This window comes from Cynocephalus volans, chromosome 2 (genome assembly GCF_027409185.1).
Source record: "Cynocephalus volans isolate mCynVol1 chromosome 2, mCynVol1.pri, whole genome shotgun sequence".
Lineage (NCBI taxonomy): Eukaryota > Metazoa > Chordata > Mammalia > Dermoptera > Cynocephalidae > Cynocephalus > Cynocephalus volans.
Genome location: NC_084461.1, coordinates 204,248,469 through 204,262,877, shown reverse-complemented (window position 1 = coordinate 204,262,877; position 14,409 = coordinate 204,248,469). Strand labels below are relative to the sequence as shown.

General features: G+C 53.3%; 1 protein-coding gene across 4 annotated transcripts; it reads left to right on the top strand.

The window, feature by feature from the left end:
• The first annotated feature begins 488 nt into the window (after positions 1–488).
• Positions 489–13,495, top strand: PES1 (pescadillo ribosomal biogenesis factor 1). Of its 4 annotated transcripts, none has more exons than XM_063086202.1 (15): positions 489–578; positions 3,187–3,266; positions 3,973–4,126; positions 5,391–5,500; positions 6,231–6,402; positions 6,499–6,588; positions 9,154–9,270; positions 9,387–9,461; positions 9,711–9,800; positions 9,946–10,076; positions 10,450–10,575; positions 10,698–10,882; positions 11,380–11,537; positions 11,645–11,803; positions 12,974–13,495. In XM_063086202.1, exons 1-15 carry the CDS (start codon positions 555–557, stop codon positions 13,055–13,057), a joined length of 1,755 nt encoding a protein of 584 aa, XP_062942272.1. In that variant the 5' UTR covers positions 489–554; the 3' UTR covers positions 13,058–13,495. The 4 variants fall into 4 exon arrangements, with proteins under 4 accessions (XP_062942272.1, XP_062942270.1, XP_062942273.1 ...); XM_063086200.1 differs by having other exon boundaries at positions 11,642–11,803; XM_063086203.1 differs by lacking the exon at positions 6,499–6,588 and having other exon boundaries at positions 11,642–11,803.
• Positions 13,496–14,409: the final 914 nt, after the last annotated feature.

Genomic DNA, 14,409 nt, shown 5'->3' with positions numbered 1-14,409 from the left:
CCATAAGAGCGAATGAACCAAAGAGAAGCAGACGGCGATAGCGAACGGGGCGCAGCAGCCACTTCTCTGCAGCGACAGCCAGGTTCTGACGACACCAAGCAATCGTTACCATGACAACGAAACCCGCCTCACGCACCAAGGGGCAAGGCTTCCCTTTGCATCCTGGAAGGTACTGCATCGCCTCTAAGTCTTCCGCCCTCCTCCATCCCAACATGCAACGAGGCTCACAGTGTCACGCCCTCCTCAGTAGGGTGACTATAGAATGCCTGAATATCCACATTTGTTTAAATGTTTAAACTGTCAGCAACATCTTGACAGGTTGGAAAGATCTCGCAAAAGCGGTCTTAGGGATTTTTTTTCCAGAGAGTTTAGTTGCAAATCTCGAGGAAGAAAGCCCCATTTTTCCCGGAACCGGACAGGCACCTTACTGGGCAGCCCTCACGCACCGGCGGCGTGGGGGGGGGGGGGGTCCTCGGGACCCTAGGCAGGGCACGTGCTGGAGGAAGTGGCGCTGTCTGTACGCGCGGCGCTCGTAGGCTCCTTAACCGGGAGCCATGGGAGGCCTGGAGAAAAAGAAGGTGAGTGGGGAAAACTCCCGGGTGTTTGCGGAGGGTGGGAGACAGAGGCAGTAGAACCTAGGGTCGGCTCTTTCCCCGGCCTCAGCCCCTCGTGGGTACAGAAACGACGGGAGACAGCCGCGAGAATGGGTCCGAAGATGGGCGAGGAAGGCAGTACTCATCCGGTGAAATCCGGGAGAGAAACCTGGCGTTCTTTCTGTAGAAAGAACTGTGGGCACTGGAGATGGAGACGTAAACAATCAGATGTGGTTCCTGCTTCCTCCCAGCTCACTTTCTAGTGGAGAAGATGGACTTAAAAGTAAACAACCAAATAAAATGACCACAGATTGATAAATATGTTGTGAAGGAAGCAAATGAGGGATTCGGGTGGAAATTGTGAAAGGATACATATTTTAGTTAGTGTTGTCTTGGAAATTCTCTTCGATGCGTAACATTCAGCTGAAATTTGAACGATAAGAACATCTTGCATGGTTTCTGGGGCCTGGGATTGCTTAGCAAGCAAGCCGGGCAGGGGAAACTAAGTGCAGGGATCAGTAGGTAGGAAAGGCTTGCAGTGTGCTAGGAATTGAAAGAACATTAGGATGGCGGGCATATAATAAATCAAGGGAAGAATGGCATCTAGTGAGGTTGGAGTTGGACAGAGACTGTATCATGCAAGGCCTGTAAGCCAAGGTGAGGAGTTTGGATTTTATTCTAAGTGCAGTAGAAATTAACTAAAAGGAGAATAACATGATCAGAGTTTTCCAAGGATTTGTTGCTGTATGGAGAATCACTTTGGTAGCACGAAGAGATTGGGGCGGGGGGAAATGGAGATGAGAAAGATATAGTTGGCTCATATATTTCCTTCAGCTTGAAAATTTTTGTTGCCAGTTTGTTGCAGGCACACTATTCAATGTGACTAAGCGTCCAGTAAGTACTAGCCATTGGAGCTACAAAGATATGAGGGGAAACTTGGTGCAGATGCTGATATGTAAATAAATCATAACAGTTCTTTAAAGCTGGGTTTCTGAACTGTCTTGATATATTGGGCCAGATAATTCTTTGTTGTGGCTGTTCTGTGCATTTTAGATGTTTAGCAACATCCCTGATCCTCTGTCCACTAGGTGCTGGTAGCAAGGAACAGCCAAAAATGTCTCCAGACATTGGTGAATCCCCCCAACCCCCCACACATATCTAAGAAGTAAAAGAGCCACTTATCCCCTTAACATTTAAAAGTGTAAGCAGGGTGACAGAGATACATGTGGGATAGGGAAAAGGAAAACACTTTTAATGAAAACTCAACTTCTTGAGACAGTTTGAATCTCCCCTTTATATCTCCAGGACTTAGCATAGGCCTGATCCCCAAAAGACAATTAATGAACGTCTGAAGGAAAGAACAAGTGAAGGGTATGTTTCATGGCTGTAGAGTTATTCATAAACATATTCCTTCGGAGGTGGCAAGTTTGTCTCTTTAGAGCTGGCCCTGGCTGTGGAGGCCCCTGCTATGTTACTGTAGAGGAAGAGCTCATTTGGAAAGGGCGTGCTTGGTTAGCATTGCAGGGTGTTTGGTACAGTGCAGTGCTCTTTTCTGTTAGGGATACAGACATGTGAGCATGAGACAACAACTTAACACCATAGGCATCTGGGTGGTTTTACAAGACAGTGTGCATCTTGGGGACAGGTAGAGACCAGGTCTTTTGTCTTTATTGTCCTCATAGTCTCTAGCTTAATGCTTTGAACATGGTGGAGGACCTCTTATTGTCTGCTGAGTTAGTGAATGGGGAAGGGGAGAGACTGTATGGCTTTGAACATGCATTTCAACCAGAGAGATGTATCACCCCCAAGAGAGCAAAAATTAGTTGGAGGGTATCCTAGATATTACAATGGGTTATGGCCCCCCAACAGACCGCATTACATAAACAGATCTTTAGTACATTTGTGGTATTAACATTTCATGGGGCCATGAGGAAGAAAGAGTGATGGGGGTTGGGAGACATCTAAAAAGTCTGGTGGTGTTGAAGAGGTTATAATGGAAGAAGAAAAAAGATTGAGAGCACTGGCCTAGCAGGTAGGCACTCAGGCTCTGGACTCAGACCTGGGTTTGAATCCCAGCCCCAGCTCTTAAAAAGCTATATGACTTGGGAAGATTATTTCATTGAGCCTGTTTCCTCCCATGGGAAATGGGGGTACAAATGGCACCTACTTCACAGCGTTGTGGAGATAAAATTAAATGAAGCAATGTGTGGAAATCACTAGTTGTAATAGCCAATATTGAGAGCTAGTGGAGGTTACTCCTTTTAGTGTCATTTTGGTACTCAAAAATTTTCAGATTTTGAAACATTTCGGATTTTGGATGCTCAATCTATATCAAGTGCTTGGATTCATAGTATCCGCACTGTCCCCAGCATCACGGAGATGTGTGTGTCCTCTGTACTGGCAACTGCTAGGACAGTGCAAGAGAGCTCATTCAAGCAGGTCAGCTCCCTCCCTACCATGTTTCCCATCCCAGAAGCATCTTGCAAATTAATCCAGAGTTATAGTTGCCTTTGGAATTAGGAATGTCCAGAGCTTGATGTCAGTCACTGCAATCATTGCTAATGGAGAATCGGGTTTTTTTTTCCTCCCTAAGTATGAACGAGGCTCTGCCACCAACTATATCACCCGAAACAAAGCCCGGAAGAAGCTGCAGCTGAGCCTGGCTGACTTCAGGTGAGGTTGGAGAGGAGTGGAATAGGGAGACCTGGGCAGTTAATTGCACAGTGAAAACTCAGTCACATCCCTGTCTTACCCGAGCTGCCACAAACTATATGGAATTCCAGTACTCTTCCTCCGGTATTCCTCACCTGGACTTACTTTAGTGAGCTATGCTTTGCCAGGTGTGGTCCGAGGAGAAGCTGGAGGAGAACTGGGTTGTCAGAAAGGGCCAGCTGGGTTGAGCTGTGTCTTTGCCACCCATCCTCTCTCATCTGGCAGAAGAGACCCCTTGTTCTGCAGCTAGTTAAATCCTGATTTTTCTGTGAACTGCCATCTGATCTTCTCAACTTCATCTGGCTCACTTTTAGTTCTTCAGACATGCCCAGCTCTTTCCAATATTATGGCCACTGTCCTCCTTCTTAGGATGGTCTTCCCTCTACCTTTTATATGGCTGAAATGTTGATTTCTCAGCAGGGCTTTCCAGGCTCTCCTAGCTGAAAGGGGTACCTGCCTGTTGGCCCCTGTCAATATCCTCTTTGTTTCCTTTCTGGTGCTTGTGACAGTGTGTTATGTGTTTGTTATGTGATCATCAGACTCCTGCAGTAGGATGTGAGCTCTCCAGGGCAGGGGCCCCGTTCCCTGTTCACTGTTGTTTTCCAGGTCCAGCCGCTGCCAACACTCCATACCTTTACTGGCATAATGAATGGCTTCTGTCTTCCAGGCGGCTGTGCATCCTCAAGGGCATTTATCCCCATGAGCCCAAACACAAGAAGAAGGTTAACAAGGGCTCCACAGCACCACGGACTTTTTACCTCATCAAAGACATCAAGTTTCTCCTCCATGAACCCATCGTCAACAAGTTCCGGGAATACAAGGTGAGGCCTGGGCTGTAGGGTCTGGATGGGTCCCCATCACAGCTCTGTGACCCACTGATTGTGACCTTGGGCAAGCCTGTACAAAGGGGGAGGCAATTCTACCTCAAAGGGATCTCATGAGGATTAACTAAGATTGCATATGTGGAAATCATTTACACAGAACCTGGTAAACGATTAGTGTTTACTGTCATACCTTTTCCCTGGTTCTTGCTGAAAAGATTAAATTTTTTGTCCCTGAAGAAGAGATGGTACTGTTTCCCAGGCTCTCCGGAATGTTTTCTTCCTAAAGAAACAGCTCCCATCTGCTTCTATCTGAGATTACTCCCAGGAGGCCAAGCCTTTCATTCCACAAATAGAAATCTTTAAATGCTCAAATACCACAGGGAAAGGAGAAACTATTTATACCAAATGCAAGTAATGGAAAGTAGACTAACTCAAAGTGGACTGCTGCTTTGTAAGCCTTTCTTTGATCAGGAGTAGGGCCCAGCTAAGGCCCACAGTTGGGAGGAGTGGGGCTCCACCTGGTGGCCCACAGGAGTCTGGGCAGCAGCAGATCCTGGCCCTCTTGCCCTCGCCCACTGAAGTGGGTGACTGGACCTGTTTTGCTGTTGGGTTTTGCAGTTACATAAACTCACTACTGCAATGGACGTGGACCCCTGTTGGGAAGTGGCTGCCCCAGAACTCCTATTCACAACCCGAGCAGAGGTGGCCTTTGAACCTCTGAGGAGCACTTGGGGCAGGCCTGAGCAGAAGTACTTGGAGGGAAGAAGTCACTTGGTTTGGAGGACCTGGCTCCATGACTAGCCTCACTTGCATTTTTCTGGGTGACTCAGTGCCACACACAGACCCACAGCTTGTTTTGTGCCAATGCAGACTGCTTGGGAACAAAGGCAGCCCTTCCTGCCCTAATCTGCAGTAGCAGGTCATTTGGCCACTTTTCTCAGTTGGAAAATGGGGCTGATATGCCCTGCCTTCCTCCCTCATAAATGCGAGCAGTCAGCACATCTGTGAGTGGTTACCCCTGCGCACCATCAAAGGGGCCGCCCCAGTGCAGCTCTGCTCAGTAACATAGGTCAGTCCTGGTGCTCTGTGGAGTTGGCTGTTTTGCAGATGCTGGGCTGAGGGGGCTGATGGCCCAGGCAGCGAGCTGTGGGCAGCTTCAGGAGGCACTGAGAGTCCTCCCGCCCGGTGTGTCCATCCTTCACGGACGAGGGGTGTGCAGGAGACCTTGGGCCAGCATCAGCCGTCTCTTCCTCTCTTCCAGGTGTTTGTCCGGAAGCTCCGAAAGGCCTACGGGAAGAGTGAGTGGAACACTGTGGAGCGTCTGAAGGACAATAAGCCCAACTACAAACTTGACCACATCATTAAGGAGCGGTGAGTAGGCTGCCCCTAAGAGCACTGCTGTCTGTTCATGCACTGCCGGACTCTGTCCTAGCACCAGGGATATGGTAGGGGACAAGACCAAGACCCTGCTCAAAGAGGCTGCATCCTTTTGGAGGAGACAGATCAAAAGCCAAACTGACAAATCACTGTAACAATTGCGAGTTGCAGTGAGCGACATGAGGGATGTAAACAGCATGAAGGGAACTGGGGGAGGCGACTAGACAGAGGTCTTGGTGCCGACAGACAAGGAAGACATAATCCATCTGGTGACCTGTGGCCAGGCCCAGACATGAGTGCTGCTGAGGGAAAGCAGCTCCCACCCTCCTCCTGGCCCACTCCGCATTTTCCATTTCCCATCTTGGACCTCCCGGTAAATTTCCTTTGAACTAAAGGTTCCATCTTCAAAAAGAGTTAGCCACTGGCTTGGTCTACCCTCGTTCACCACAAAATACGGAAGTGGGTCAAGGCTGGGTCTTTGGTGAGCAGCGGGTGTCTTGAGGACCCCTGTCAGAGCTAAGAGGCCACATCCTGGTTAAGTGTTTTCCCCCAGGGCTATTCTCTGGTCTGAGGCTGGCTGTGGGGAAGCTGGTAATGCAGGTCAGGAGGTGGCAATGGCAAAGCCTGGCTCTGGGCTGGCTGACAGGGTGGGGCCAGGAGGTCAGGGCCCCCCTTGGAGCCCAGGTTGAATGAGCATGTGAGCACTGCCCTCCCGGCTACGCAGGTATCCCACATTCATCGACGCCCTGCGGGACCTGGACGATGCCCTGTCCATGTGCTTCCTGTTTTCTACCTTCCCCCGGACTGGCAAGTGCCACGTGCAGACCATCCAGCTGTGCCGCCGGCTCACAGTGGAGTTCCTACACTATGTCATTGCTGCCCGTGCCCTGCGCAAGGTGAGCCTAGGTCTACCTGGCAGGGCTCTCCCCACCCCCTTTCCTGTCTCCTGCCACCCCATGGTCTCCACAGTGCTGTCTACCCCCCACCCCCAGGTCTTCTTGTCCATCAAAGGCATTTACTACCAGGCTGAGGTGCTGGGACAGCCCATTGTGTGGATAACACCCTATGCCTTCTCCCATGACGTGAGTGTACCCATGGAGAGGGGGATTGTGTTGTTCTGTGGAGCCCACACGTGCTGGGTTCCTAATTGTTGGCCAGGGGTGGGGTGGGGTGGAGAATGGGTTACAGCATTGGAATTAGAGTGGGAAGCCCCAAGCCAGACCAGCTCCAGCACCTCCCAGCTGAGTGGCCTGGACATGTTCCTTCACCTTTCTGTGCCTTAATTTAGAGTGTGTCCTTCTGAGCCTTGTTGTAAGGATTTAAGGGGGAAAAAGTCTTAAAAAGTGCCTGGTACTTGCCCTTAGGGGTGCCAAAAGAGCAGCATGAACATGCGCAGGAGCCCACACACCCAGCATCCATCGCGCAGAGCTGCCACCTGGACAGTGGCAGAGCCCAGCCCTGCCCTCGGGCCCACTGGGATCCTTGTCCCCACCCTGCTGTAGGCCCTGCCGGATCTTAGCCAAGCTGCCTGCTTCACTCCTGCTACTTCTTCCCCTGCCCCGTCCACCCTCAGGGCTGGGCGAGACCCAGCAGCAGCGAGCACAGGAGAAACACTTAGCCTGCAGCACTACTTATGCCTTTCTCCAAATCCTGGGAGCTCCTGGCAGGATCACTGAGAGAAATCCTGGTGTTGCTTCCCTATGGCGACATCATTGACCTCTAATTCCCCAAAGGGTCTTGGCCAGGCTTGCCGCCTGGCTGCTTCTGTGGGCCTACATTTGGCCCACCTTCCCGCTTGTTCACAGAGTGGGAACAGGACCTTCCGTGAAGGGCACATGCTGCCAGCCTGGGTTTGCTGCTCCGGTTATCAGGTGTTCGTGGATGAGCCAGGGGTCAGGGCCTCCTGAGCTGCTCCTCATGACCCCAGGCTGGTGGGAGTGCGAGGGCAGGAACCCACCGTGACTGCAGTGCAGCTCAGTGATGCTTGATGGAGTGGCTGTGGTCTGTCTGTGGGTGAGAGGCAGGCTTGGCCTTCAGCAGTATCTGTTCCCACTCCCTGAGGCTGGCGTGGGTGGGTATCTCTTCCCCTCCCTGTCCCTCCTCTCCCTTCCTTCTTGCCTTCCTCTCTGGCCTTCTCTCCTTTCTCCTCTCTGATGTCCCACCCCCATGCCGCTCAGACAGGTCTTTGTATGTCCTCCTGGGTGGTGAATAGGGCCCTATGGAGGGCCAGCCTCCACACAGCTGGCCTTGGGGGAAGGGAACGGCTGCCCATTCGTCCATCCTCCCTGGCCAGCTTGCTTCTGCTGCTTCCTCTCAGCAGAGAATGGGATTCAGTACTGGGACGTGGTGGAGGCCCTGGCAGGTCCCTCCCCTGAGCAGCCAGTGCTGGGCACACAGCAGTGGGACCCAGCCCAGTCGTGGGGGTGAGAAATGGGGTTGGTGCTCACATGTGCCTGCCAGGTCTGTCAGGGTACTGGCAGATGGTCGTGGAAAGATGGAGATATGAGCAAGGGAACAGGGCACCTCTTGGCCCCTGAGTCCCCATATAACAGGTCACTACCTGGTGGCAAGATGGAGAAACAGCTCAGAGTCATGGGCACACTTAGTACCTCTGGGTGATTATTACTGCTTTTGACTTTGCTCAGAACATCTGTAATCTGTGTCCCAGGGGTCAGCAGGGCTGAGTCGGCCTCCCTGTTTTTAGAGGGCAGTGCAGCTCAAGAGTAGGCGCACCTTGGTGTAGGTTTCAGATCTTTTCCCTGTTGGGCTTTATTAACTCTTCAAGGTCAAAGATGAGCCTTTCCACATTGCCTGCTTCCTGGGTGTTCAGCTCGTGAGGGTGGCTCTGTGCCTTTGCCCCAAGCAAGTAGATTCTCTACAGCTGTTTCCTAAGAGCTCCTTGGGTGCCTTTCCCAGGCCAGACGAGGGATAGCTGAGTTCTGAGCATCTGTGCCAAGGCTCTCACCGCAGCGTGGATGGGCTGAGCCCTGTGTACCCACTGCTCGCAGCTGGGCCCAGCCTTCCCAGGCTACCAGAGTCAGCTGAGGTTTCGTCAGCTCCTCCTCTGGGCCAGGGATGGTACTGGGCTCCAGGGATGCTGCCCTCCTGGCATTCATGGGCTAGCCCTGTAGCAAACATGAAACATTGTGCAGTCAAGGGTTTAGATCCCTGTACTGGCCAGCCACCAAAACAAGTAAAATAAATAAAATGAACAGATTGTGGGATGGGTGATGGAGATGGCATGAGCTCTGATCTGGTTGGGGAAAGTGGTCTCTCCCAGGACAGAAGTCTGAGCTGAGATTTGAAAGAAGAGGTGGGAGCTGGAGCAGGGGAGGGGGAGAGCCAGCCAGTCATGGGAGCAGCATGGACCAAAGGCTCCCTTTTCTCACTCCTAGCTCCCCCTTAAAGAGGACACTGGCCTCCAGGATGCCCCTAACCCTTGGGACTCCTGTCTAGAGCCTCACTTGTGCCCAAAATGCTCCTGGGTGGGGACATGCCACACAGCCCCTTCCCCTGGGGCAGTGCTGTTCTCAAGGAGCTTATAGGCCTTCAGTGGGTCAGACATATTCCCCCCAGCGTGGGTTGTCAGTCCCTTCTTTGTCCCATCCCTGCACCTGCACTGCTGATGCTTCGCCTGTGCCCCCCAGCACCCAACAGACGTGGACTACAGGGTCATGGCCACCTTCACTGAGTTCTACACCACCCTGCTGGGCTTTGTCAACTTCCGCCTCTACCAGTCGCTCAACCTCCACTATCCCCCCAAGGTAAGGCCCCAGCCCAGCACCTTTTGCTTATGGTGCAGAGGCCACAGCCCTTCTGTCCACACAGAGGCGAGCAGTTGTGGGTATCCTCTTCCCTCTGATCTTCCCCTGTCTCCCAGCTTGAGGGTCAGGCCCAAGCAGAGGTGAAGGCCAGTGAGGGCATCTACGCGCTGGACTCTGAGAGCTCTATGGAGGTGAGAGGGGCTTAGGGAGCCCTGTGTCTCCCCAAGAGGGTGGTCCCTGTCCCAAACACCTCTGGGGTTCTGTACTGGGGGTGGGGGTGGTTATGGCTAGGTGGGTAGTCTCATGGCTTGCCCTTCGCACCCAAACCTACTGGTGACCCAGAATTGTCACTGGTATACCCCTCACCTTCCCCAGCCACTCACCCAAACAAGGTCCCCACCTGAGTCAGGCAGCTCTGCAGCCCTGCTTCTCTCCTGTAGAAACTGGCAGCCCTCAGTGCCAGCCTGGCCCGTGTGGTGGTGCCTGCCACGGAGGAGGAAGCTGAGGTGGATGAGTTTCCCACTGATGGGGTGAGCACTGTGCTGCTTCCGGCAGGGTAGGGGGCATGAGGCTGGCATCTAGAAGGAAGCGGGAGAGGCAGTCATCTCCAACCCCTGCCCTCCAGTGGAGGTGTGGTGGTCCTGATGGTGTGAGGCCTGACCCCTTTCTTGGCAGGAGATGGCAACACACGAGGAGGACCGCAGGAAGGAGCTGGAGGCACAGGAAAAGCACAAGAAGCTTTTTGAGGGCCTGAAGTTTTTCCTGAACCGTGAGGTGCCCCGCGAGGCTCTGGCCTTCATCATCAGGTAGGGAGGCCAGAGGGCTGGTTGACAGCACTGGCTCTGCCAAGCTATGGTCTGGGTCCTGCCCTAGACACGCATCAAAACATCAGGGTGGCAGCAGTGTCCGCTTCTTCCCTAATGGTGTGTGGAACATGCTCAGCAGAGGGCAAGCTGCTGTCACTGTGTTACCAGCCTAGAGCAAAAGGATGGGCAGAGGGCAGAAGGTCTCTACTGGGCCAGGTCAGCACAGACGGGAAGATTCTGGGGTAGAGAGGGGGCAGATGTGTCCTAAGAGGGTGAATTTGTGAGCCGGGCAGCCAGGGGGTCCCAGGGAGTTAGGTGTCAGGGTAGGCAGCTCATGCCTGGGTACCCTTGTGGGCTCTCCCTTTGCCTGTAGGAGTTTTGGGGGGGATGTGTCCTGGGACAAGTCTTTGTGCATTGGTGCCACCTATGATGTCATGGACTCCCGCATCACCCACCAGATTGTCGATCGGCCTGGGCAACAGACCCCCGTCATTGGCAGGTAGGCCCTCAAGGTCCTCTTCTAGATTTTTGAATGTAGAAGTCTGTTTTGAAGGCTCCTGCAAGGCAGTGGGACCTTGAGTTGCCCCCCATGACCTGACTATGCCTGCCACTCTGCGCCAGGTACTACGTGCAGCCCCAGTGGGTGTTTGACTCTGTGAACGCCCGGCTCCTCCTCCCGGTGGCAGAGTACTTTCCTGGGGTGCAGCTGCCCCCACACCTTTCGCCCTTCGTGTCTGAGAAGGAAGGGGATTACATCCCTCCTGAGAAGCTGAAGCTGCTGGCTCTGCAGCGGGGAGAGGACCCAGGTGAGCAACAGGGGTTTGGGCCAGGCCAGGCAGAGGATGGACAGGCTCCTCTGGGCTGGCCTTGGCCCCTGGGTCTGAGTGGACTATTGCCCTTGGCTACAAAGCTGGTGAGCTCCAGGGAACAGGGCAGCAGGAGCAAAAGCCTTTTGAAGCCACCTTTGGAGTAAGGCCTCATCCTTACTGTGAAGGGAACATTTGCATCCTGCAGTCAGGTGTTATTTGGCATTCAGAGTAACTGAGCACAATGGTCTGGAGTTGTCGTCAGTGTTTACATAGGAGTGACAGAGCTCAGGAGTGGGGGCCTTGGAGTTTCCTCTGAAGGCAGCTGGGGCTGTGAGGAGGTGCCAGAGCCACAGTTAGGGCAGCCCTGAACTGCCTTTGGAATAACCCCATGGCTGAAGACAGCAGTCAGAGAGGATGGTGCCTGGGGCCTGCTTTCACCCTGGAAGGGAAAGAGCAGGCTCCTAGGGCATTCAGAAATCATCGGCTGTCTATAGGAAACTTGAATGAAGAGGAGGAGGAGGAGGAAGACAATGAAGGTGATGGTGAGGAAGCGGGAGAAAATGAAGAGGATGACGAAGATGAGGAGGCTGGTTCGGAAAAGGAGGAAGAGGCCCGACTGGCAGCCCTAGAGGAGCAGAGGATGGAGGGGAAGGTACAGGGGAGGCTGGGCTTGGGGTGCAGCCTGGGAAGCAGCTTGGTGCCGGCTCTGGCCCAGAAGGGGGACCTGTACGCATGAGCACCCGCCCTTTGTCCCAGAAGCCCAGGGTGATGGCAGGCACTGTGAGGTTGGAGGACAAGCAGCGGCTGGCCCAGGAGGAAGAGAGTGAGGCCAAGCGCTTGGCCATCATGATGATGAAGAAGCGGGAGAAGTACCTTTACAACAAGATCATGTTTGGCAAGAGGCGGAAAATTCGGGAGGTAGGTCCCACCTTGAGACTCCAGGTTATGGCTGCCAGACTCGGCTGCAGAGGCCAGCTGGCCCTCCTCCAGGCAGACTCTGGGTTCCTCCTGGCCTTTTCCTGAGGTTGCCTGCCTGGCCCGGCCCAGCCTTTGGGCCCCCACCCAGGCCTGTGTGAGCATCCTGGTACCAGGAGCTCTGGCCCGCGCTTTCCTCGGGGCTTCTGTCCCCTTCCTGCACCTGGCTGTTCCTGAGTCTGCTTGAGTCTGGGAACAGAGCTGTCCCAGCAGACTCTGGGGCTTTGGGAGGTTTTTCGTTAAGTTTCTCTATTTTGTTTTTCCTTATTCACAAAGTCACATATGCTTATTAAAGAAAAAAAAAATCCATGCACCCCAAACCTCTGTAATGGAAGGTGTGGAAGTGGTTCACTGTCCTGCCCTCAGTTTCCTTAGCCCCCGGGTTTCCCTCGTGCACATAATAACATGTTATTTGGGGAGCATCATGCTATATATATGTGTGTGTATATATAGATTGTTTCAAGGGATAAGTTGTTTTTGTCTTTTTTTTTTTTTTTTTTTTTTTTTGCATCTGGCTGGTTCTCAGACTTGAGGGGTGATTTTTCATTTAACCATAACATGGACTTCTCTCTGTGACATCACACAATTCATGGCCTGACCACTATGGATGCGATTAGATTGCTTTCTAATCTTTGTCATCCTGGGAAAACATGAGCATGTCCCTGTAACCTCCAAATGTTTCTTCAGGCTAAATTCTTAGCATAATCGCTGCAGTTTTGAAATAGATGCTGCCAAATGGCCCCAGGAGGGAAGACTCTTGTTATACTCCCCTCCCCCATCCCCCCACCAGCTCCTGGTGAAGGTTTGAATGGCCCTGGCTTCCCCAGGTAAAGAGGGTAAATGGGGCCGTTGCCAAGGCTCCTTCCAGTTCTGGGAGCATAGGGTACTCTTAACTTGAGATTTGCGGGCCAAGAAAGTAAGAAAGAGTCATGTAAAGGCAAGGGTGGAGCATGTTTCCTCACTCTGTGGTGGGTCAGATCTATTTTTCCCCCATGGTAACTTGCCTGTTAGAAGCTCTGCTTCTAAGGGGTAGCCTGAAGTAGTAGAAGGGAGATTCCCCTCCCCCTCACCCCCCCAAACCCAGCCTGATCATCTCCCCCTTCCTCCTCACAGGCCAACAAACTGGCAGAGAAACGGAAAGCACACGATGAGGCTGTGAGGTGTGAGAAGAAGGCCAAGAAGGCAAGGCCGGTGTGAGTGCCAGTGGCCCCTCGCTAGGCCAAGGCCAGCTCCCGGAAGCTGCGTGTGGCAGAGGCGAGCCAGAGGACCTAAGCTTGGTGACAAACCAGTTGCTTCTGTTCTCATTCCCTTCCTTCCCTGGCCAGCCCTGGCCCCCTCGTGCTCTCTGGCTGGGCAGGTGGGCAGCCCTGGCCTTCCTTGGATGTAGCTCCCTCCTCCCTGTTCTGCTGGGCAGAAAAGAGGCCTTTGTGCCCAGCCTGATTTTGTGCTTCCAGGAGTCAGTGACATGGGGCACAGGGACCTGACTAGCCCCTCACCTGCTGCCCCTGTTCACCCTGGCTTTCCACAGCCTCCCCCTGCCCCAGGGCTGGACCGATGATTCTCAGGGTGCTGTGATGGGGTGAGGGTGGGGGGAGCACTTGTTAATAAATGGCTGGAGTTTTGCAGCCAATTAGATTCTGTGTTCATGTGCCTTCCTGAGGTTGGAGAAGGGTCACCTCATGCTCTGTGCTGCAGGCAGGGCCAGCCCTGGGGCTTTACTGACATGGGCCCAGGCACTGCTCAGAGCTCTCTGGGTGTCCGAGGACCCCTCCAGGTCCAGGCATCCCAGAAGGTAGGCACCAAGGTTCTGGGTGGTTCTGGGCTCAGACTCCGCAGCCCGTCTCACCTTGGTTCACATTCCAGCCCAGGTACTTTCCCTCTGAACCTGCTTCCTTGTGTGTAAGTTACCGGTAGAAATTCTGCAGCCTCCTTCAAATGGATGTGTGGAGGGTTCAGTGATAACTCTATCTATACACTCACTAGAGTCATGTGTCTAGGAAGTGCTCGGCAAACACCAACTGAATTTCATTACTTCCTGCTGAAAGTGGGAAGGGTAAAAGCCAGTGCCTGAAGGCTCCGCGGGGACCAAGCAGAGCTCCATTCCTAGCTTTCCTGTCAGCTTGTGGGCAGAATGCCCAGTGACCCAAAGCGTGGGCACTGCCAGCAACTTGGCTTGTGACTTTTTGAGGCCTGCTTACAGCTTCCTCCAGACCTGTCAGTGCCCCTGTGGAGGCCCAGGGGACGTGCCCTTGCCTGGGACTCAGTGCATCATGACAGAACCAAAGTCAGAACCAGAAACCCTGGATGCCCACTCAGCTTCTCTCAGGACGGCCTCCCCAGGGTGCCCCTGCTGGACTGAGTGCTGTCAAGAGCAGGGGTAGGCTGAGGAAGTGTGGGTTTGGAACTGGGCTCCACCTTCGCCAAATCTTGGTGCCTGAGGGCCTTGGCCTTCTGCCTGTTACCTTTTACTGGCTCTAGACAAAATGGCAGAGAATGTTTTTGGGGGTAGTGCCTGCAGGCCCAACCTGTGCAGGGGGAAGGCAGGAGCT

Excerpts from the sequence above, each read along its gene's own strand:
- PES1 (XM_063086200.1), top strand. The coding sequence starts at position 555 with ATGGGAGGCCTGGAGAAAAAGAAG. Across the intron at positions 579-3,186 it reads GAGGCCTGGAGAAAAAGAAG|TATGAACGAGGCTCTGCCAC; the intron begins GTGAGTGGGGAA and ends TTCCTCCCTAAG. Across the intron at positions 6,403-6,498 it reads CTGCCCGTGCCCTGCGCAAG|GTCTTCTTGTCCATCAAAGG; the intron begins GTGAGCCTAGGT and ends CCCCACCCCCAG.